Below are 22,254 nucleotides of genomic sequence, written 5' to 3' on the forward strand. Positions count from 1 at the left end.
GGTCAGTGTTTTATTCTATCTGTAGATGCTGGGGAGAAAAACGTGTATTCTGGTGATCTGTACAGTATGTCTGTATGGGTCTTTTGGGTCAAGTTTATGAGGCTGTTCAAATCTCCTGTATCCTTCTGATTTGTGGGGAGGGGGCAGGGACAGAGGGAGCCTGGGTCCGTTTTCTATCAGTTATTGAGAGGCATGTTAAAATTTCCTGCTCTGATTATGGATTTTCCTTATTTTTCCTTATAGTTCTAGTTGTTTTGCTTTGTACATTTTGATACCCCGCTGTGTCAGGGATCCAAATTTAGAGTTGATATAACTTCCCTTAATTTGAAACTTTTATCATTATGAATGCAATCTCTTTAAGATTAAAAGCATTACTGAGGATTAAGTCTATTTTTATTGATGTTAATGTAGTTAGGCCAGCTTTCTTTTGGTTAGAATTTGCCTGGTTTATCTCTGTCAGTCCTCTTCTCTGGTTGACATCTCTTGTAAATAGCTTACGGTTAGAATTTTATTAACCTGTCAGTCTCGGTCACTTAACATGGAACAGGTCATCCATTTATGTTTATTGTACCTATGAGATATTTGGAATGTTATGTGCCTGTTGTGTATTATTTTTCTTACCTGTTTCAACTTTTCTTTTTTGCTTTTTTTCTAGCCTTCTTTTAGATTCTTGAATTTTTTTGTTTGTTTCAGTTTTCCCCATCTACTATTTTAGATACTGTTTCTTAATTTTGTGTATGGTTACACTAGAAGTTAAAACATGCATATTTAGTGTAACAAGGTCTAAAATTAATCAATATTTTAACCCTTCTCCAGAGATGCTGGGACCTCATCAAGCTCTCTCTCCATGTAAAGAAACCAGAGTTAATCCTACTTTTCTGTGCCCTCCCCACGTTTCCCCCGTCGTGGAGGGTGCTTCCTGATTGAACACTTGGTGTAGAAAGGCAGCGTGCTGTTCTCAAGGGACCCAGAGAGAAAACTGGCCATTGTCCTCTAGGCCTCCTACTTAGAGGGAGCAGACATGTGATAATTGCCATTTAGCCTGATTATTTAATAGAGTCACGAGAACGAAGAGGAAGGAGTTCGCAAGGATGTTTCTCATAGTTTTATTGCGTAGCTGGTTTTGATTATCTCAGAATTATCAGAGCTGTGGTATGTATGACCTTACTTATCATGATAGGAAAATAACTCCTTTTAGTCTAGCTCTTGGTGACCAGTATGATAGGTGGTGACACAGCAGGTGAGGAAAGAAGACCAAAGATGCATTTTTATGTGATAAGACAAGTCTGCTTGTCAGAGTTCTGCTTTTCTGAGACATTTAATGGTATCTTCTTTGAGTCCCTGAGCTCCTGATATTGATTATAAATAACAGTGGGAATGTTCTTTATGAGTGACTGTAACAGAAATAACAGCAGAACCACCATCTTCTTGAAGTAGCACGTTTCCAGGCTAATCGAGGTGGTTTATAAAACTAGCTCATGTACTTTGGCATTTTCTTATTCTTTACCCTGTTTGTCCATTCCTGAAAGTTTTACTAGACAATGTTGTTTTTCCTGGAATAGTAAAAGCTTAATGTTTTCTTCTAAGTGGGTTCAGGTAATGGGTTTAGTTTTAGTGCTGCTCTAATTTGTTTTTGCTTTTGTTTTTTTTTTTTAATTTTATTTATTTATTTTTGGCTACATTGGGTCTTCGATGCTGCGCACGGGCTTTCTCCAGTTGTGGCGAGTGGGGGATACTCTTCGTTGCGGCGCGTGGGCTTCTCATTGCAGTGGCTGCTCTTTGTTGTAGAGCACAGGCTTAGTTGCTCCTCCGCATGTGGGATCTTCCCGGACCAGGGCAGGAACCTGAGTCCCCCACACTGGCAGGCGGATTCTTAACCACTGTGCCACCAGGGAAGTCCCCAACATTCTTGTTATAGAATTTTTCCCTCATACTTTTCTATCTCAGATTTAAATGCGTATTCTCCAAGTACTGACACTAGACTAAGTATTCAGAATATACATATTTACTTACCTACATTTCTGTTGGCTTTCATCTTTTGAGATGAAGATTATGGATACAGCCCTCCAGAATTAGGAAATGTGACTTCTTGAAACACATTTTATGTGACTCTCCTAAGTCATGTTCACTCTCCTCAGTCACTCCTGAAGGCTGAACATCTGGAAAGAGCCCATCCCCACCAAAAGTTTTCACTGGCAGTGAGAGCTAATAGCCATTTTTATTTAAGTGCACTGCCCAAGGGTACATTGATCAATAGTAAAATTGAAAAACAATAATTTTCCTCCCCGAAATTAAACTAGAATTTCCACATGATCTGGCAGTTTCACTTCTAGGTACATATATCCAAACAGTTGGGAGCAGGGTCTCATTTTCATGCCCGTGTTCACAGCAGCATTATTCACAGTAGCCACGAGGCAGAAGCAGCCCAGGTGTCCATCAGTGGTTGAACAAATAAAATTGGGTCTATCCATACACTGGAGTATTATTCAGCCTTAAAAAGGAAGGAAATTCTGCCACATGCTGCAATATGGAAGAACCTTGGGGTCATTATGCTCAGTGAAAGAAGCTAAGTCACAAAAACACAAATACTGTAGGATTCCACTTATATGAGGTCCCTGGAGTGGTCAGACTCACGGAGACAGAAGGTAGAAGGGTGGGTGCCGGGGGCTGGCGGAAGGAGGGGATGGGGGAATTAGTGTTTAATGGGGACAGACGTTCAGTTTGGGAAGATGAAGAGAGTTCTGTGGATAGACGGTGGTGATGGCTGCACAGCAGTGTGAATGTACTTAATGCCACTGAACTGTACACTTAGAAACACTTCAGGGTGGTGATTTTATGTTACGTGGTTCTTACCACACAAAGGACATTGGTAATTACCTACTATTATGGAAGGGGCTGTACCGCTGTTAACTATACTTGGAGGAGGCTGGTATGCCCTTGGGAAATCTCAGTCAGCACTTGGAATGTCCAGCCTCATATCAAGGTAAAGGCCGTTAACCCAGGGAGCCCCCAACCTTGCCAGGCAGTGATGTCACATTTATCTCCGAGGGCAGTTTCGTTCTCATCATCTCTGGACCCTAGTAAGTTGCAGAGGGACCAGCTCCTGAGCAGCAAGGGCTGGGCCTCGACCGGGGACACTGGCCCTGCAGTTAGGTCCTCAGGGCTCAGTGTGTGCAGAGACCAGGTAGCAGAAACGGTCAGCTCGTGTCAGGCCCGTGAGCCATAGAGGTGCCTTCCTGCCTGGACTGCAGGGACGTTCCCAGCACACCCCAAAGCCTGGCTTCACCTGAGCCCTGCTCCCAGCCTGGATGCCCCAGAACCCTCCCAGAAAGAGGCCAGACTGAGCAGAGGGGCGTCATTCAGGGCAAAAGCACCTTCTGGCCAGGGTCCAGAGGCCAGAGGCCTGTAGCCCAGGATTGGTAATCAGCAACTGCAGGCACAGTGAAAGGAGCCACTATCTTCACATGTTCTTAGTAGGTCAGGAGCTATTGAGTGAACGTTGGCCTTTTCCGTCGTCACCAGGCAGTGACCATGCTCAGCGATAACATCTTTTAAGGAGAAAGGAGAGAATATTTTCACATTTACTTAAGTCATTCCTTGTGAGATGGAATTACCAGTCTCTGAAAAGCACTTTATCTTAGAATTTTTATGAAAGAAAATGAAAACTCTTCTGAGTTTGGTAGCTGGACCAGAGTCACCGATGTGTACTGCTGATGGTGCAGTGTTCGTGAGGGGACAGATCACTGCAGGGTGTTGTGTGTAACTTGTGGCCATAGGAGGTACACTGTGCTCTCACATGTCTATGCGGGCAAGATTGTTTGGGGGTAAGGGTCACTCAACAGAAATGTATGAGCACCTGTTGAGTACAAAGAGCTGTGCCCAGTGCTCTCAGGAGCACGGGTGAGTCACCCTGACCCTGCCTTTTCTGCCTGTAGAGCCAAGCGGGCCTGCCTTCAGATGCTGGTTCTGCCACTTACTTGTGTATCACCTTGGAGGTTACCTGACCTCTTTAAGCCTCAGTGTAGACATCTGTAAAATGGGAGTGATACTGCCCACCCTGTAGGCATAGTAGGTGCTCAGGAAGTAGTAGTTATTTTTATTCATTTTTAGTTTCTTAATTGATCATAATTTAAAGGTTTGAGTAGTTCTGTGTAGCAATTCTAACTAGGCTCACTGGCTCCTTTGGGAAGGCTTCACAAAAGAAGTGGTGTTTGGTCTGAGTGTGGACAGGTGGGTGGATGGACTTTCTTCCGCAGGAAAGAGTCATAGGAACAGAGTGAGCCAGGCAGGGTAGCTCAACTGTGTGTGTGGACCGGGGTGGGGGGTGGGGCGATAGATGGTCCCACAGTGGGTGGCGTGGGGACCAGGTGAGAGAGCACTGCATTAGGGGAGGCTGGGTGGCATCCGCTGGGAAAGATCAGCTGGAAAGGTGACAAGCCGAGACCAACTGCTTGGAGGCCAGACTGCAGGCCAGGTAAAGACAAGGAAGTAGATCACCTCCACTCCGTCTTATCTCCCATGACAGTCAGCAGTTTCTTCCTCTGTCACCGGACTCCGAAGCAAGAGATGATAGTCTTTTCTTTGCAAGGGAGCGATCTTGGTGTCGTATGCAGATTTCCACAGTCCTCTGCGGGCCGGGCTTGCTCCAGCCGCTCAGGAGAGACAGGGAGGCAGGGTCCCGGGCTCCCAAGGCTGTGGGAAGCTTGTCCGCTGCCCACACAGGGGTGGCGGTGTGAGGAGGGAGGGCTCCGACCTGTGCCAGACCTTGTGCTGGGCCTCAGGTGTTTGCTTCTCCTTCACTGAGTCTTCTTGCCTCAGTCTTCTTCGTTTTACAGATTAGAAAACCGGGCTGCAAGAGATGAAGGGCCTCTCGGGGCCACACCCATGCCCAACCTCAGGACCAGGCTTTCTGTCTTCTCTTCTTTGGTTAGTTGACTTGCCTGATGTCACATGATTGCTTGTGGCAAAGTGGGGATTTTAACTGATAGCTTAATTTTATTCTATGTACTTCTATATCAGGTAGTTTAATGGCTGTACGTTTGTCTTCCACCAGTGGGAAGCCTCCATTTTCGAACTGGCCTTTTGTACAGAAAACGCCTAGTCCATGTCCGTGTCTTATGTGTAAATGAGTTCGTTACATAAGCCCATGCACTGGGGCCCTCCCAGGCATACAGAGATGGGTGATGTGTCCCTGCCACTCGGGAGCGGGAGTAGAAAAGAAAGGACATGGGCTTACTGTGGAACAGAGGTGCATGTGGACGGTGTCTCTCACTCGGAGCCAGCGGGAGGGACACGTGCAGAGCAATGACACAGCATCATCAGGCTTGGAAGGGGGGTGGCTGGTGGGGGCGCCACATCCCCGGGCCCTGCCAGTGGCTCCCTTCCCCACACGTGGCTGCCGCCCTGGGCCCTGAGGCCCTGGCTCTTTGTGAAAATAGATCCGGGCCTTGGTGATGGGTTGGATGTGGGCGTCTCGAGAGAGAGCAAACTCAAGAATGAGGACTTTGGTTTTGGCCTGATCCACTGGGAAAGCGGTGATGCCATTTCCTGAGATGGAGCAGATCGTCGGAGCTTTGCACTGGGCGTGTTAGGTTTGAGGTGCCTCTCAGGGCATCTAGGGAAGGGTGTCAAGTCCGCAGGTGGACAGATGAGTCTGGGGCTCAGGAGGTGGAGGGGTCTGAGTCAGAGAAATGTATGAGAGATGATTTTCAAAGCCACAGGGTGATAGAGTCACCCGGAATGAGTGTCACGGTGAGGAGGGATGAGGACCACAGACAGAGCCCTGGGCGTGCCGACGCCTACAGACCAGTAAGAGGGGGAAGGTCCAGCACAGGGGCCCCAGAAAGGAGTGGCCAGTGAGCTCGGAAGAAAGCCAGGAGACCGGTGGGGAAGGAAGGAATGGACCCCTCACTTGGTCCTGCCCAGCAGGAGCAGCTAGAGCCCAGCCTGTTGGGGGGCGAGGGGTTCGAGAGAGATTGGGGGGCCAGGAGGCAGGCCAGCCAGCGCAGACCCGGCTTTTGAGGCGTCTGTCTGTGAAGAGGGGAGGGAAGTGGGGTGGGAGCGGGAACCGGGTTTGGAGGCAGAGGGCGCTTGCAGGTTCTTTGTGGGATTCACCTGAGAGGTATTTGAGCAGAGAAGGGATGGGCTCAGGGAGAATAATCCGTGATAACAGAAGGTGCTGTGCAGGTGTGGATGTTGGGGGGCGGGGCGGGACTCGAGTGGTGGAGGGAAAAGTAGGCACAGTCAGAGGGCTTGAGGGAGTTAAGAAACCCTCGGGCTGGGGGCGTTCCCAGGGCTCCCGCCCTACCTCCCTGTTTCACTTTGTCGGTGGACACCGTGGACACTGAGCACATGCGGCTGTTGCTGCCATTCTTTCCTCCTTTCACTCAGATTTTTTTTTTTTTTAAATCTTTAAAATTTTCGGCTGCGTTGGGTCTTCATTGCCGTGCGCGGGCTTTCTCTAGTTGCAGCGAGCAGGGGCTACTCTTTGTTGCGGAGTACGGGCTTCTCACTGCGGTGGCTTCTCTTGCTGCAGAGCACAGGCTCTAGGTGTGTGGCCTTCAGTAATTGCGGCACGCGGGCTCAGTAGTTGTGGCTCACGGGCTCTAGAGCACAGGTTCAGTAGTTGTGGAGCACAGGCTCAGTAGTTGTGGCTCACGGGCTCTAGAGCACAGGTTCAGTAGTTGTGGAGCACAGGCTCAGTAGTTGTGGCGCACGGGCTCAGTAGTTGTGGCGCACGGGCTTAGTTGCTCCGCGGCATGTGGGATCTTCCCGGACCAGGGCTCAAACCCGTGTCCCCTGCACTGGCAGGCGGATTCTTAACCACTGCGCCACCAGGGAAGTCCTCAGATTTTTGTTTAAAAACATAAATTTTCCTCCCAAATCCTTCTATTAAATGTATAAACAACTAATTTTTCAGTTAGAAAGCTATTTACTTGTTGGGTTTTTACGTTGTATTGGAGTTCATTCATTGTTCTCAGTGTCCTGTGAAAAGCTGGCCAAAGCCCTCATGGCAGCTGATGCTGGGATTTATGAGGGCCTTTGTGAGTAACCCTCTAAAGGTCCAAGAAGTCGGCCAAGGGGCCGCTCTGGTATCTGAGATCTCAGTGTAAGCACTTTGCTGCCATCTAGTGTCATACATTTTTCTTTTTGAGTATTTTGCAGAGGGGCGCAGTTTGGGGAGGATCTGAGAAATTTTTAAAACTTGGATAAAGGAAAATTTATTTTAGTTCAGAATACATTGCTGTTCTCAGTGTTTTTCTCTTCAAATAATGGACCAAAGTAATAATCCCTGTCTACTCACTAGGCATCATTAAAACATAAATAAAATAAGCCAGATATCTAAATACAGCTTTATCTGTTTTGGATAGAATGAGTCAATTTTTAGTACTTATATAATATAAATTTTTTTTCTGTAATTAAAGATTTTATGCTGATTTTTCTTTCAAATGGTGGTGCCGGGAGAGCTCTGAGGCTCTTTCTAGAACACAGAAAGAGTCCCTCCCAACCCATCACAGGCCTCATCCTTGCGAAACAGTCATGGGCTCCTCAGTAATCGCTCATGTTTACTCCCCAGGTTAGAGACGTCTTTTCTGGGGTCGCGCTCACTTTGCGCCCCCCCGCAGTGCGGGTTGGGAGAGGCCTTTAGTGTTTGTCAAGCTGGAAACTTCCAGAGCGTTAGCAGTCTGAAGTAAAATCCCCTTCTGTTCATTATACTTTATCTTCTAGTGAAATCTGGGGAGTGGCCTGTTGTGGGGAGAAGATAACTTTAGAACAGTGAGTGGTAAGGAATATGCTTTAGGGAACCTTGAAAAATAACTACACCCACTCTGCCGTTCCTGCCTTCATGGCCAAAGTCACTTGGGAAGTACTTGCTGTTTGCCTGAAGCTTCTGTTTGTTTTGAGAAGTGGCCAGATGCAGCACAGCACAGTCCTACTTTTGTGTGAGGGTAGTTTTTTCCTTAGATGGGTATTGCAAGAAAGGGGTTAGACAAATGCATTTAAGTGGTCATTTCACTGGTAATGTAAGTAAACTTCAGCTCTTTGTTTTCATATTTCGTTTCCATATGAACTACCTTATGAAAATCCCATCAGCCTGTAGCCTGGTGCTTTTTGTTGGAGTTTTTCTGGGTTAATTTAATTGTTGCCCAAAGCTGGGTTTATTCCTACCACTCCCATGCTGGACAGAGCCTAGCCTGGGTGAAGGTGGGGTTGGCACGGGGAGGGGCATGTATTTTTAAAGGGGAAGAAAAGGTGTCTGTTTCTCCGCTGGAGCAGCTTGTAATTGCTAGGGGAGCAAACGGGGAAAGCACCACGTTCTCAAAGAAATAGGAGGATGGTGACGTGGGCGAGCACACACCTTGGTCCTGAGGGGAGCAGCTGCTGCCCTGGCAGAGCAGTTCACTAAGTTTGGGAGACTCCTCCACAGCTGTGTGATTGGCTTGAATTTACTGGACACTCATTCTTATAGAATAATCGATTTGATCTACGTGCTAATTTGGTTCACTCACCAAATAGAGTTTTCTTGGCAAGTTGGTAAACTGTAGAAGTGCAGCCCCACTGTTTGTTAGCTCTGTGGCCTTGGGCAAAGTTCTTAACCTCCCAAAGCCTATTCCACATCTGGAAAGTGTTTTAAATTGTGAGAGTTATTTGAGGGCAGCAGGTGTGGAAACTCCCAGAACAGTGTTTGGGAAACGTTCGAAAGCCCCGGTGGTAACAGTTATTGATATCAACATTATCGTTCATATTAAGATGATGGAAACTGGGAATGAAAACAAATTTAGGTTCTTGGTGTGGACCTAGAAGTTACATTAGAATGTATTTATTATGCAGTGTGGACAAATGCTAGTAAAGGAATATTGTGTTTTAAAGTTTAATTCTGGGAGGAATTTGCTATCTTCAGTAGCAGTTATGAGAAATGTATCAGAATCTTTAATTGGTTGAGAAAAATTTCCTTCCTCTGGAGTCTTTTTTGACTCAGATGTAAAGAAAAGTGAAAGCTGTTGACTTGCTTTCTAAATTTTATTAACTGATTATATAAAGCTTAAACTTGGAATTAAAGCACATCAGTAAATGCTTAATCATGTGGTAAGCAGAATGTGGAAGATTGCCTCAAAAGTGTATTTCCCAAAAGAGATACACTATCCCCCAAGACATACAGCCCTAAAATTAAAGTCATGAAACAAAAACAGGATAAGATAGGGGAGTCCTGTGCGAATACGTGGGGTACTCGGCGTTGAAACATGTGTGCTGGGTGTCTAAATGTGAATTTGCCCATTTTCCTGCCCGTGCTGCTGTCCTTCGAACAGGCTTATTTAAATTAACATCACAAATTTTTCTGGAGTGGCTAGAATGCACTTTCTCGCAGTGGTCTCTGGGCAACACAGGGCCCGGGGAAGCCGGCAGAGAACTGAAGCAGTTACCGGCGCTGAGAGTACTTTTTCTTCCTCTTCCACCCGTTTTCCTTTCCTCATCTCCCTCTCTGTTGCTCATGAGTGCTTTGGCGGTGGCCTTTGTGGTGTGGTGTTCTCCTGGGATCCCTGAAGGTGGTGTGACTGGCACTTCTTTTACTCTCCATCTCATCTCTTAGTTACCTGGAAATTTCTGTACTTCTGCACTTAAATTGTGCATTATTGTCAATTTATCTTTTTTAACTGTTGTTATCTCTGTGTTTATATAACAAAGGTAAACTAATGTTTAATTTAGAATGATCCTAAAAGGAGAGTAGTGTTTTCTCTACCTTTGAAGTATTTGGTTGGAATTGCTTTTTTGTAATTTCAAACTTGCTCGGGGTGAGCTTATTCTTTATTAAGCTCAAATCGAAATAATTTCCAATAAGTAATCTCAGCCATCTCGGTCAGCTGAGGCGTGTGTGGAGATGCCCGTTTGTTCCCGCGGTCCTCTTTGGAAACTGACCTGGGCTGGTTTCCGCAGGGCGATCTGAAGGCTTACCTGCGCGGCGGCGAGCCCGAGCCGGCGCGGGGGGACGCGCAGACCATGCTGCTGCAGAGGCTGGCGTGCGAGATCGCGGCGGGGCTGGCGGCCATGCACAAGCGGCACTTCCTGCACAGGTGGGTCCCTCTACTCGCGTGCACCTCCCACACTGCTGACCCCCAAAGTGTGGGAAGAGGCCCTGCAGGAAGCTCAAGGAGGACCGGCTGTAACATGAACTCTCGATGTATAAACAAGGTGTCCACTCCTGCCCAGTGTCAGAATAAGGGTTGAGCTGGGCTCCATTTAAACCAATTCCCGGGGAACAGAGTGCCTTAATACAGCCTAAGGCCTAGAAATTAGTCCCAGAATTTCAAAGAATGCAAAAGAGTGCAGAGGGAACAGTTCCGGTCTTGCATCCTCCTCCTGTCAGCTTCAGGCTCCGGCTCTACCCGCTGGCTTTCACGGCGTGGCCCACCTCCCGTTCCGGAGATGGGAAGAAGGGATCTGAAGGGCTGACATCACCTTCTCATAGAAGGTCACAGCACTGGTCTCCGACCAACGCCACCCAGGCCAGGCTGGGGGTGATCGGGGGTTGTGTGTGAGCAGCACAGTGGTCGGGATAACACGTTTCTGTCCAAGCCTTTCTGTTCCTACTTGCATAGCTGCAGCTCTCTGGAGCGCATCGTATCTTGTTCAGATCGTCAGTGTAATTTCCGTAATTAAAACAACAAAGGGCTTTGAGTCCTGTCTGAGATGATGATTCTGTGAATAGTCTTTTGAGCTCTGATTTATGTTTAAAATTATTTCTCAGGTCTTTGGACAAAACCGGGCAGTGTCTCTTTAGTTGACTTTAAGTCATTTAACTCTTAACAATCCAAAGACCTGAAAAGGAGCACCTGTGTGTACCCACATGGAGGGTGTCTATGAAGTATTATATATTTTTTAAAGCAGGTTGCACAGGAATATATTTATGACAACGTTAAAAAAAAAAGCTTGTATTTGTAGGGGTGTGTGTGTGTGTGTGTGTGTGTGTGTATGAACAGACATGGAAAAATACCTATCAAATTCTCAACATTACTTCAGGGTGGGAAGAAGGAAAATTAACATTTTTCTTACACATCTATCTTGTCTGACTTGCATAGTGAGCAAATCATTCTGATAAAGTGCTTTTTAAGAGACCCAGAAGATCATGAGTTTCTTCAGGCCCAAGGCAGAAACCCTTACACAAAAGTTCAAAATATAAAGATCTATTTGTTTTATAATGGAGAAGTCTTATATTTTGTTTTTTAACTTCATGACAGGTTAATTCCCAGCTTATTTGTATTGTTAATCTTTTGTGAAACACAGATGATTATTACCTAATACTTGGTGTAGGAATTTTTAGATTTTGGAGAATGGAGCATTTAAAAAGAATATCATATCAGAATCAGCAACATAAAGTTATCAAAGACAGCTAGAAATTGTGTTTAAAGCCCAGGTCGGTTTCTACTCTTGTATTTTAAAAATTGGCAAAGATGTCAGAGTAACTGTTATCTTCCTGTGAGTTTCTTTATGTTAAAGTTTTACTTAATTTAGAATCTTGTGAACTTTAGAACAAATAAAGTTGATAAATTTACTCACGTGGTTTGGATTTAATTCAGGTGCATAAACTCAAGGTAAAGAAAATTCTTGGAACCATTGACAACTGTTTCATTTTATTTTAAAAAGCAGCCATATTTTATGTAAAATTTCCATTTGGGGCAAAATTTTGTGCTTTATTTTTTTGTTGGTAGCACAGCGTAATAGCATCTTTTAAAAATTGAAGTATAATTGATTTACAGTATTGCGTTAGCTTCACATGTACAGCATAGTGACTCAGTTATATATATATATATATTTCTTTCAGATTATTTGTCATTATATCAATAGGTTATTATAAGATATTGAATACATAGTGGCGTATTTTTAAGTTGGACTTTAGAGTATGTGTTTGCTAACTCAAAGTCGGACTTTCTGTGTTGGTTGAAAATAGAATATCCTACACGTCCAACTAGAAGCTGATCTAGTAAAGCACTCCCAATTAAATTTTATTTTTACTTATCGTCTAAGAGGAGACGTATGCCTGGGTCTCGGGTAGCCTGTGTTTCTGCAGTCAAACACGTGACATTCGTGAAGGCCGCATAAACAGCAGGAGCTGCCAGTGTGTTACGCTCCACACCAGCCTGCCCTGCTGGCCAAGAGCCTGGGACTTCCTGTCCCCAGCCTGTCAGTCTTCCTGAAGGAGCAGCTCCCATGAGAAACCACCAGCTCACTGCAATGAGCTAAGTGCACAGGGCACCCAGCCCGCGGCGTGGGCCTTGTGGTGGCTCACGTAGCTGGAGACCTGTGTGACGGTGGCCTTGAGGAGTACCCAGGTGGCAGCTGTGCACAAAAGGACCTCTGTAGGATTTGCCCAGTTTTAAAGTTAAAGTTACTCTCTGCTGAGAAACACCGAGGTGACTAAGTCATCCAGCCCTAAGAGTGTGGGTGTCCAGTGTTACAGGAGCCCAGTGTTCATATAACCCAGCTTACACAGAAGGTACGTGTGAGAGGGTTAGGAAGGACTGCTGTAGACCTGTGGGCTGGCTGTGTTGTGTGTCGGGGAAGAGAAGCATGATGGGGGCTGACTTGATAAGCAGGGGTCCAAACCCTGAGCAGAGTTGCGTCTTTGTGCCATGTCAGAGTCCTCTTGCCTTAATCCTCTACCTGTATCTCTGTGAGCTGCACCCCACCTTCAGGTGGTAAGTGGCAGAGTCTCTTCACAACCCACGTAGGGGTTTTTCTTTTTAAACCTTCGTGGCTGCCAACGGCAGGTTGGTGCTGTTAAGTGCCCTCTCCTCAGCTTTACCAGTGTGAGCCACGTTCCTTAATCCTTCTGAGCCTGTTTCTTCTATGAAATGGGGATAATCTTGCCCTGAAGTGTTCTGGTCAAGATTACAGAAGGTAACGTGGGCCAAGCCCTAGAAGAGTATTCTGTAACTTTCGGTTGTTTGTTACTCTTTTGATCAGGAATTCAGGGTCTCTGGGAGACCCTAAGTGGTAACGTAAGTAGAGGAGAGGATGGTTTGGGAAGTGTCTCCAGCCACACTGGGGCGTTTCCATGAGAGCAGTCCTCCTGGAGATGGGTACACTCTCATTCCAGGGGAAGCAGAGAACAAGTGGTGATGCTTCCTTGTGACTCGGGATGGGAAGCTGTTTAGAACCCCTTTCCTCTGTGAACGCACGCTTCCTGTGTTTGGTGGCTCTGCTCACGCAGCTGGGTCCCACTGACAGCTGAGGCCACCTTGAGCGCGCTGCCAGCCAAGGGGGACGGGGCCAGAGCTTTAGAGCCTTTCAGGGCTGGATCGCTTGGCAGCTTTGCCACTAGACCTGTTTTTCAACTTGAAGGAAGAATATACTGGGTATGTTTGTATTTCCTGACCCAAACCAGCCATTGACATCAAGAGTTACCTCTGCCATTAAATAGTTACACCTTTGCGTTTTCCTATTCTTTAGCTTGGCATGTTATTGGCCTTCAGAGAGTGTTTATTTTTACTAATTTTGAATTGAATTATACCATCATTTAGAATCTGGATAACACTTCAGTGTTTTGAAAACATTTCATATTTAAAAAAATTTTATTCTTATAAAAACCGTATGAGTTAACCCTTACAGGTTAGGCCCCCTCTTTTTCTGACAAGGAAAAACGAGGCTCTGATGTGTGAATTGACTTAGCCCGAAGTCACACAGTTCTTAGCGGTGGAGCCAAGACTCGTTCCCAGGTCTCTGACTTTGTCCAGTGCTTTTGCCACTGTACTCTGGTGACGGGGTGTTTGGGGTAGAGGGAGGGAGCAGGTTTAGAAGAAATTCTCTCAGTCACACCATTGTTTTCCTCCTCATTACCCCTGGTTTTCAGGTAATGAGAAGCACCTCCTCCTTCTCTGAGAGCAACAGTTGAATTGTGTAAGAGTTTCACAATGTCGTTTATAACGAGAGCCGCAGGTCTTTTGCAGGTATAACTTTTCATCTTTTATCTAAGCTTCTCCTTTCCTGTATCTGAAGACCTGCAGGAAACATGTGTGAGGAGAGAGGCGAGGAGGGAGGCAGCTGGGTGGTCCTGGAGTGGCTCTAGTGGCCTGAGTGGAAGGTGCCAGGGGCTCTGCAGGTGCCCTGCTGGCCTCGCCCTGCTGCCCCGCCACAGATGACACTCACATACCCCGGCCGGAATGCTGGCACCCAGCTTTTAATTCTGGTCCTAGGACACAGGTGTTGGGGAGGTTGAGAATGATCTGTTGGGGCTTCCCTGGTGGCGCAGTGGTTAAGATCCGCCTGCCAATGCAGGGGACACGGGTTTGAGCCCTGGTCCGGGAGGATCCCACATGCCGCGGAGCCACTAAGCCCGTGTGCCACAACTACTGAGCCTGCGCTCTAGAGCTCGCGAGCCACCCTACTGAGCCCGTGTGCCATAACTACTGAAGCCCACGCACCTAGAGCCTGTGCTGTGCAACAAGAGAAGTCACTGCAGTAAGAAGCCTGTGCACCACAACGAAGAGTAGCCCCCGCTTGCCACAACTAGAGAAAAGCCCGCGTGCAGCACCGAAGACACAACACAGCCATAAATAAATAAATACATAAATCAATGGAAGGATCTGTTGGCAGGGGCTCCAGAAATTCTGGTTGGAGGTGCTCAGGGCCTCTGCGGCAGGACCCGCAGGGCCGCACGGGTGCAGCTCTTGGTCCAGAGGGTCAGGCTGCCTTAGAGCCTTGTATTCTCCTGCCCACATGTGGCCCCCCTCCATTTCTCCCTTCACTCCAAAAGACAGGGACCACATCTCTCCTTGAGATGGGAAGTTTCTGCAGGCACACCTCGTTTTATCACGCTTCGCAGATGCTGCGGTGTTTTATAAATCAAGGGCCTGTGGCAGCCCTTTGCTGAGCAGGTCTGTCAGCGCATTTTTCCAACAGCGTTTGCTCACTTCCTGTCTCTGTGTCACATTGTGGTAATTCTCGCAATATTTCAGACCTTTTCATTGTTATTATGTTTGTGATGATGATCTGTGATCAGTGATCTTTGATGTTACTTATTATAATTATTTCGGCATTTTTTAAGCAATAAAGTATTTTTTAATTAAGGTTTATACATTGTTTTTTCTTTCTTGGACATAATGCTCTTGCACACTCAGTAGACTACAGTGTAGTGTAAACATCACTTTTCTATGCACTAGGAAAGCAAAAAATTCATGTGACTCGTTTTATTGCGAGAGATGCTTTATTGCGGTGGTCTGGAACCAAACCCGCAGTATCTCCCACGTGTGCCTGTATACTGTCTATAACAGTAGGGGTGTCCCGAGGTTTTCCCCAGATGCCTCCACAGGCCTGATGTCTTCTGGATGGTGCGCCGTGAAAACACGGCTTGTAAACATAGTGTAAAGAAGAATTGAGCACATCTAACTGGAAATTGAGATCAGCACGTTTATTGAGGAGCAGCTGCACGCACGGCACCGTGCTCTGACTGGTAATAACGGATTGTTGGTGGTGGTTATTGATGGTGAAGGACGGAAATACTGACCCTGGCAGAGTCACTTCAGTTCTCTGTGCCTCAGTTTCCTTTTCTATAAACGGGGAACACTTTGAGTGCCCGCCTCAAAGTCTTGTCGTGAAGATTAAGTGAGTTAATACGTGTCAGGTGCTTAGGGAAACACCTTGTGTAAAGTGCTTGGCTCACATTAGCCATTATTGTACGATTGGATCAGTGTCGTTGTACACACCAGGCTGTCACTGAAGTACATCAGCCTTAGCTGTTGCTGTCCTCATTCTCATTATTATTACATTTCAGACATGTGAGCTTTGGAAATGAAAATCATCGAAAATAAGAATTTGATAGTTTTTGGTCTTCTACAGTCATATAAAGACAAACGTTTTAAATTTTGGACTATAGAAATCCAGCTTCTGATTACTTTTATTTGTGATTTAAAACTATAAATTAGGTATCCAATTCTATTTTAACTTAGTGGCTTTTTTATTCATGTGCCAATTGATAATTAAAAAGATTCTAAGGGGTAAAGGTGAAATCCAAGAAATGTAATCTGCTATTTTTATGGGAAGTTCCTTTAGAAAAAGTAGTTTTTACTTTGCAAATCAGGTGTTTTTGAAAATTAACTTGTTCTTAAATAAACTATGTAAGTAAGTTGTTTTAAATGAGTCTCGAAAATATGCTCTTTGCCTCCCTCTTGGGGAGGTGGATGGAGTTTGGAAGAAATAAGAGTGACTTGGAAAGGGTCTCCTTATAACGCTTGCACATCTTTGAAAAAGGAGTTAAAAACCAAACATTTTTAATAATGTAGATTATTTTCGGGTGCTTGAAGTTGTAACTTTATTCTTCTTTACTTACATTAAAGAGACTGCTACTAGACTATTACTCAGGTAATGCAAGTTATTTTAAAAACTTCAGACAATTTAGCCAATTTAGAATTCTTTCTTGGTAACTCTAAAAATACTAGGAAATGAGCCATAAATCTGGTATTAATGCAGAACAAGGTATGGATATGGTCAGTATTTAACCTTAGCAGTCAGTGATGTACAAAAAAATCTGATCATCTCCATTCTTTAAGTAATTAGGAATATGGTATTAGTCTTTATCTGTGAAAAAGGATTTTAAAACACGAATTATTAAGCAGGGAGCTCAGTACACTAACTGATTACTCAAGAAAGCCTTTAGCCATAGCAATTTCATGTCACATCATCCTGGGTGTTAATTCTCCTTGTTCTCGTGTTCACTTCACTCTTTCTGTTTTCAGTGATTTAGCCCTGCGGAATTGTTTTCTTACCTCGGACTTAAATGTGAAAGTGGGAGATTATGGAATAGGATTCAGCAGGTACAAGGTAAGCCAAAGGTTTAAGGGTCCTCTCCTTGACCTGATTTAATTTCATACTCATTAAGTGGTCATATCACAAAATGCCATGCCTTTTTGGAAAGCGGGGTAAATTATTGCTACCTGTATAATAAAATACACGTCATATAAATATTTCTCTGTTACATGTTCAGTAAAATTTCAGCTCAAATTCGGTAAGCTTGGGATTTGGATTTTTAAACTCTGTTATAATTATATCCCCAAAGAAAATAAATGAAGTATTTGAGATTTTTATTCGTGTGTGTTTGTGTAGCCCAGCTGAGTGAGGTGCCATAATGTGGGGCAAAAAAAATCACGCAAATGTAAGGCAGTTCTTTGTCCACATGGTAGCTCTAGCGTCTTGAGCGCTTGCCGTATACCACCCAGGCACTATGAAGTACTTGCCTGCACGAGCTCATGTAATCCTCACTGTAAAGGGAGGTAGGTGTGTCTTCCTGATCTTAACGGATCAGGAAGACGGCTCAGTATGTTTGTTGCTTGCCCAGAGTCACAGAGCTGGTAAGTGGTTGAACGTGGACTCAGCCGGTCTGTCTGATTGGAAAGCCTGCGCTCTTACTCATTAACCGCCCCACTCCCCTGTTCAGGGATACGGCCCAGCATATTTTACAAGATGTTTTGCTCAGAGTCTGTGTTCTGTGCATCAGACACGGCGTACCTTCCTTTTCCAGGAAGGATGACTGAGCAAACGTTCATGGCTCAGAGACCAGCTCATGAGGCCCAGGAGGCTTCAGGGAAACCCTCACCCACCTTCTGCCCAGAAAGTCGGTCTCGTGCCGCCTTCTTTTTCTGACATGTTTTTTTGGGGTGGAGTTTGTGTTTTCTGAGAATGACCTGGAATTAAATCATTGAGCTCACTAGAAGTGTTATAAAATTCAAAATTCTGTATGCTTTCTAACAAAACAGGAGGATTATATTGAAACAGATGATAAAAAATTTTTCCCTCTGCGATGGACTGCTCCAGAATTAGTAACCAGCTTTCAAGACAGACTACTAACTGCAGATCAAACTAAGTATAGTAATATCTGGTATGTATTGATTTATCATTCTGTTAGGCTTTTGTTGTTAGCAAAGTCCTGACTTCTTTCTTCTCAGGTACTTTCTTAAGGGAAAGTAATCGAATAAGACAGAGGAACACCAGAGTGCCTGATGGTGTGAAAAAAAAAAAACAATTTATTGACATCATAGCAATTATCACAGTTGCCATGATGCTGTTAACTTTTCTCTTACCCATTTGACAGTAATAATCTCCGTAAAAGCAGGAACCAAGGCTATTTTCTTTGCCTGCCACAAGGCCTGGCTTATAATAGATGTTTAGTAAATATTTATTGAAGTGAATGAAGAAACAGAAAGGTTTGGACCATTATGTAATACTGAGATGTATGTCAGTTTAATGGAAGTTGAAAAAATGTACCTGAGTCTTTAGCAATTTCTATTACAGCTTCCTTAATTTACGTCTACACTTTTTTGTGTTATTGTCCTGCTTTTTCTACTTTCTTTTTCTCTTCTTGCCTTCTTTTGATTTTTTTTAAACTGTTTTTTCCTCTTAGCTTGGGAGCTGTATACTCTATTCCTATACTTTTATTGGTTACCCTAGAAATTATAACATGTATACTTCACTTAACTTAGTCTAATAGTAGTTCTCATCTTGGCCCTGTTTCTGAGCCATACAAGGACCCCAGGCTACTTGAACGTACTTTAACTTGGTTTAGTTTTACTCTACACACACACATGCAATTATATGTCATTGTTGGGTATGATTTTTCTCTTTTAACCCCACAAGACATTACTATAATTTTTTTTAGCATCAGTGTTTGTTTAGGTTTATCCACGTAATCAAATCACTTTGCTGGGTTTTTTTTTGTTTTTTTTTTTAAATCTCAGACCTTCCATCTGGGATCAGTCTCCTTTTGTCTGAAGTATGTCCTTCAGAATTTCCTTTAGTGAGGTTCGACTGGTAATAGATTCTCAGGTCTTTCCCTGTAGGTCTGAGTGTACCTTTACTTCGTCCTCGTTCTTGAAGTATATTTTTACTTGATGACAGTTGTCTTCTCTCAGCATATTGAAGATCTCACTCCACTGGCTTCTGGCTTCCATTGTTGCTCTTGAGAAGTCAGCTGTAAATCTCCCTCAGCTCTTTGGAGGTGACGTGACGTTTTCCTCTCTGGCTGCTTTTAAGCTCTTCTCTTTGTCTTTTGGTTTTTGTAGCTTCACTATAATGTGTATCGGTGTGGATTTGTTTGTTTTTCTGCTTGGGATTTTTTTGGCTTTTCATATCTTAGGTTGGTGTTCACAGCCCTTATTTACCCTTCAAATACTGCCTTTGCCCCGTTTTTTCTCCTTTTGGAAGTCTGATTAGATATGTGTTAGACCTTCTTGCTCTGTCTCTTATCCTCTCTTTTATATATTCCATCTCTTTGACTCTCTGTGCCACACTCTAGATCATTTTTCAGACCTGTGCTCTATCCACTAATTCTCTCTCTTTTTAAAATTCTCTCTTCAGCTGTGTCTATTCTTGTGTTAAATCTCTCTGTTGAATTCTGTAGTTCAGATACTGGCTTTTTGGTTTTAGGAGGTCTATTTGATTATGATCCACATCAGATAATTCCAGTATCTGAAGTCTTTGTGGATTTGATCTTGCTGGCTCTTGATGGTGGTTTGTTTCCTTGGGGACTTTTTTATGGTGAGGATCTTGGAAACCTAGAATTGAGAAACATGTCTCCAGAGAGGGTCCACATTTGCTTTTGTCAGGTACTTGGGTGTCCCGTCATGTAAGGGACTACTCTAATCCAGGGCTTTCTGTATCCAGCTCAAGATCTTTTAGAGCACTCAGATGGTGTGAGTTTGGGCTGTAGGTCCAAGTAAGGGCCAGCTCTGTGGTTACAGCTTCTTTGGGACTGCACTCCCCCGCCAACACACACACACGTACTCACGCTCCCACACGTCCACTAATTCACAGGACCTCAGTGCCAAGGCAGCTTGCCTTCCAGGCCCCTGAGAAAGGCAGGGGGCAGGTTTATTCCCACTGTGAGGAGGTCTCTGTGAGACCCCTTACCTTGTGCAGGCCCAGGGCTTTGGCCTGTGCACCGCCACCATCACCCCCACTGAGCCTGGTACACCACAGACACAGAAGCGCAAGTTCTGTGCTTCAGCAGATGCTGCAGTCAAAGGTGGTTTTAGTGTTCTGCTTAGTTCAGTAAGCTCTAGATTTTGTCCAGGTAATTCCCTGCTATCTTATCTGCTGTTCGTTGTGTTTAAGAAGTTGCTTTTCACGCTTCTTTCATATTTTTACTATTCTTGCAGGGTGATTGACCTGAAAACTTCCCAGAGACAGAGTCTCCCCCTTGTTTCTGACGGGTTGAGCAGCCTTTGGTGGCAGGGCTGGCAGTGGCGCCAGCTTCCATGAGAGGCAGGGACCAAACTGCCCTGTGCCAGGGGTGAATGAGAGGGTCCTCTCTCAGTGAGTTTGGTGGAAGAGGGGATAAGAGCTACAGGACATTTTTCTTCCCAGAAGAAAGAGGCTTGCTGGTCCTCAGGGAGACACAGGCCAGTGCGAGGCAAAGAGCTGGAGAGAAGGGAATGCTGGCGGTGGCCAATGGCACTTGTCCCCGAGGAGACTGGGCGGGAAAGACTAGGGAATAGAGAGCTGCAGGGCAGGGTGGGCACACGTCTCCTCTTTCTATGTGGCCTGTGCCAGGAGAAAGGGATGCTCAAGGAAGATGTTAGGAGTCGGGGGAGTGGGGAGTTGAGAAGAAAACCCATGCTTCACGGTCTCTGAAGAACTGGGGAGGGGATTGGTTCGGGAACAGGCCTTGCTGGGAGAGAGAAAGGTAGTGACATCGGGGATTTGGAGAAAATGAGGCAGGTAGAGGTACGTGCCCAGGGTCAAACCAGGCTTCGTGCTGATAACACTCGTTTTGCCCCTAATCATAGGCCACCTTTGTGGTCTTTAGCATTTCATGTAAACTTATCTTCCTCGGTCAAATAAATTGTTAATTCCCTAAAGTCGTTGACAGTGTCTTAAACTTCTTTGTATCCAAAACAGCCCTCTGCCCCTAGCAGTTCTGTGCCAGGGAAACTTCTCCCGTCTTGAATTGGACTGGGAGATTTGGGTCCTTTTCTTTCCTTTGGTTGAAATGCCCTCTCCACTTAGATACTGAATATGTTGATTTTTCTCACTGATTTGTGAGATTAGAATAAGAGAGTTTAACTCATACGTTACATTGTACTCTACCACGTCAAATAGTCAACTTGTTTACTCAAGTACGGCTCATTATTCACACAAGCATTCTGGTGGGTATAGTCACGGAAACCATCAATAGCCAAACCTGGCTGGACGTCAGCACCATGAGGGAGCTTTTAAAGATGCAGCCACACCTGCATCCACCAACGAAGAGTCCTCGGGGTTGGGGGGCGGGGAGGGTCCTAAGTACCAGCATCCGGTCAGCCAGGTTTGGGAGCCGTTGCAGAAAATAGACTGTAATATGCGGCAGAAGTGGAGGTGGTGGGAACGAACGCAGGGATCACACAGAGGAAGTGGAGAGGCTTCAGCCACAGAGGCCGTTTCCATGGGGACAGCACTGGGCGCGCGGGCGAGTGGGCCGGGTACTGCGAAGGTTGGCCCTGCCCGTGGTGACGGCTGTGCACCTGGAGGTGGTGAGGGGCTCGGGCATGTGGCCGCTTCTGGCAGAGTAGTGGGGGGCGTCCTTCCGAAGAGCAAAAAGCCCCAAGTACTCAGGAATAGCTACAGCAAGAAATACATGGGGCGAACAGGGAAGGGTCGTTCGTGTCAAGATTTCCGACGTTTACTGCTGTCGTGAATGGGATGTTTTTTTCCCACCAAAAATCTCAGAATTCAGTGTATTTACCTTGTATCTAGCTGTGTTGCTGAACTCTTAAAAGTCATCGTGATGATCTTTCTAATTTCTTGAGTTTTAAGGTTGACGGTCATATTCGCTTCTCCGTGTAATCATGCCTCTTAGCTCCATCTCATGTTTTTTTTGCATTGGCCAAAATTCCTAAAGTAATATATTCCGTTAGTAAATCTGAGGAGGTATTCTTGTGGTCCTCATTTTAATGGAAATGCCTGCTTTTAAAATCATGTTAAAGAGCGATCTTCAGTAACCGTGTCAGTAGACACCTTGTGCTTGAAATTACTAGTGACTGTACAAGTAAAAATGTAGGTGTTAAAACTTCGACATCCGAAGAGGGAAAGAAATAACCGTGTGCTTTTTTCTGCAGGTCCCTGGGTGTGACACTTTGGGAGCTTTTTGAGAATGCCACTCAGCCTTATTCCAACCTTTCCAACTTAGAGGTTCTCAACCAGGTCATTCGAGAGAGAGACACAAAACTCCCAAAGCCCCAGCTGGAGCAGCCTTACTCTGACAGATGGTGGGTAACTTCACGCCACGTTCTT

General features: G+C 45.3%; 1 protein-coding gene across 1 annotated transcript in view; it reads left to right on the plus strand.

Moving 5' to 3' along the window:
* The window catches only part of LMTK2 (lemur tyrosine kinase 2), an 82,071-nt gene that overhangs the window by 44,706 nt on the left and 15,111 nt on the right, over window positions 1–22,254 (plus strand). Inside the window, exons 7-10 of the mRNA XM_082856694.1 lie at window positions 9,934–10,070; window positions 16,728–16,812; window positions 17,745–17,866; window positions 22,080–22,229. Of these exons, the coding sequence (XP_082712820.1) occupies window positions 9,934–10,070; window positions 16,728–16,812; window positions 17,745–17,866; window positions 22,080–22,229 (494 nt within the window). The remainder of the gene's footprint in view (window positions 1–9,933; window positions 10,071–16,727; window positions 16,813–17,744; window positions 17,867–22,079; window positions 22,230–22,254) is intronic.

This window comes from Leucopleurus acutus, assembly GCF_964270905.1.
Source record: "Leucopleurus acutus genome assembly, chromosome: 16".
NCBI classification, from domain to species: domain Eukaryota; kingdom Metazoa; phylum Chordata; class Mammalia; order Artiodactyla; family Delphinidae; genus Leucopleurus; species Leucopleurus acutus.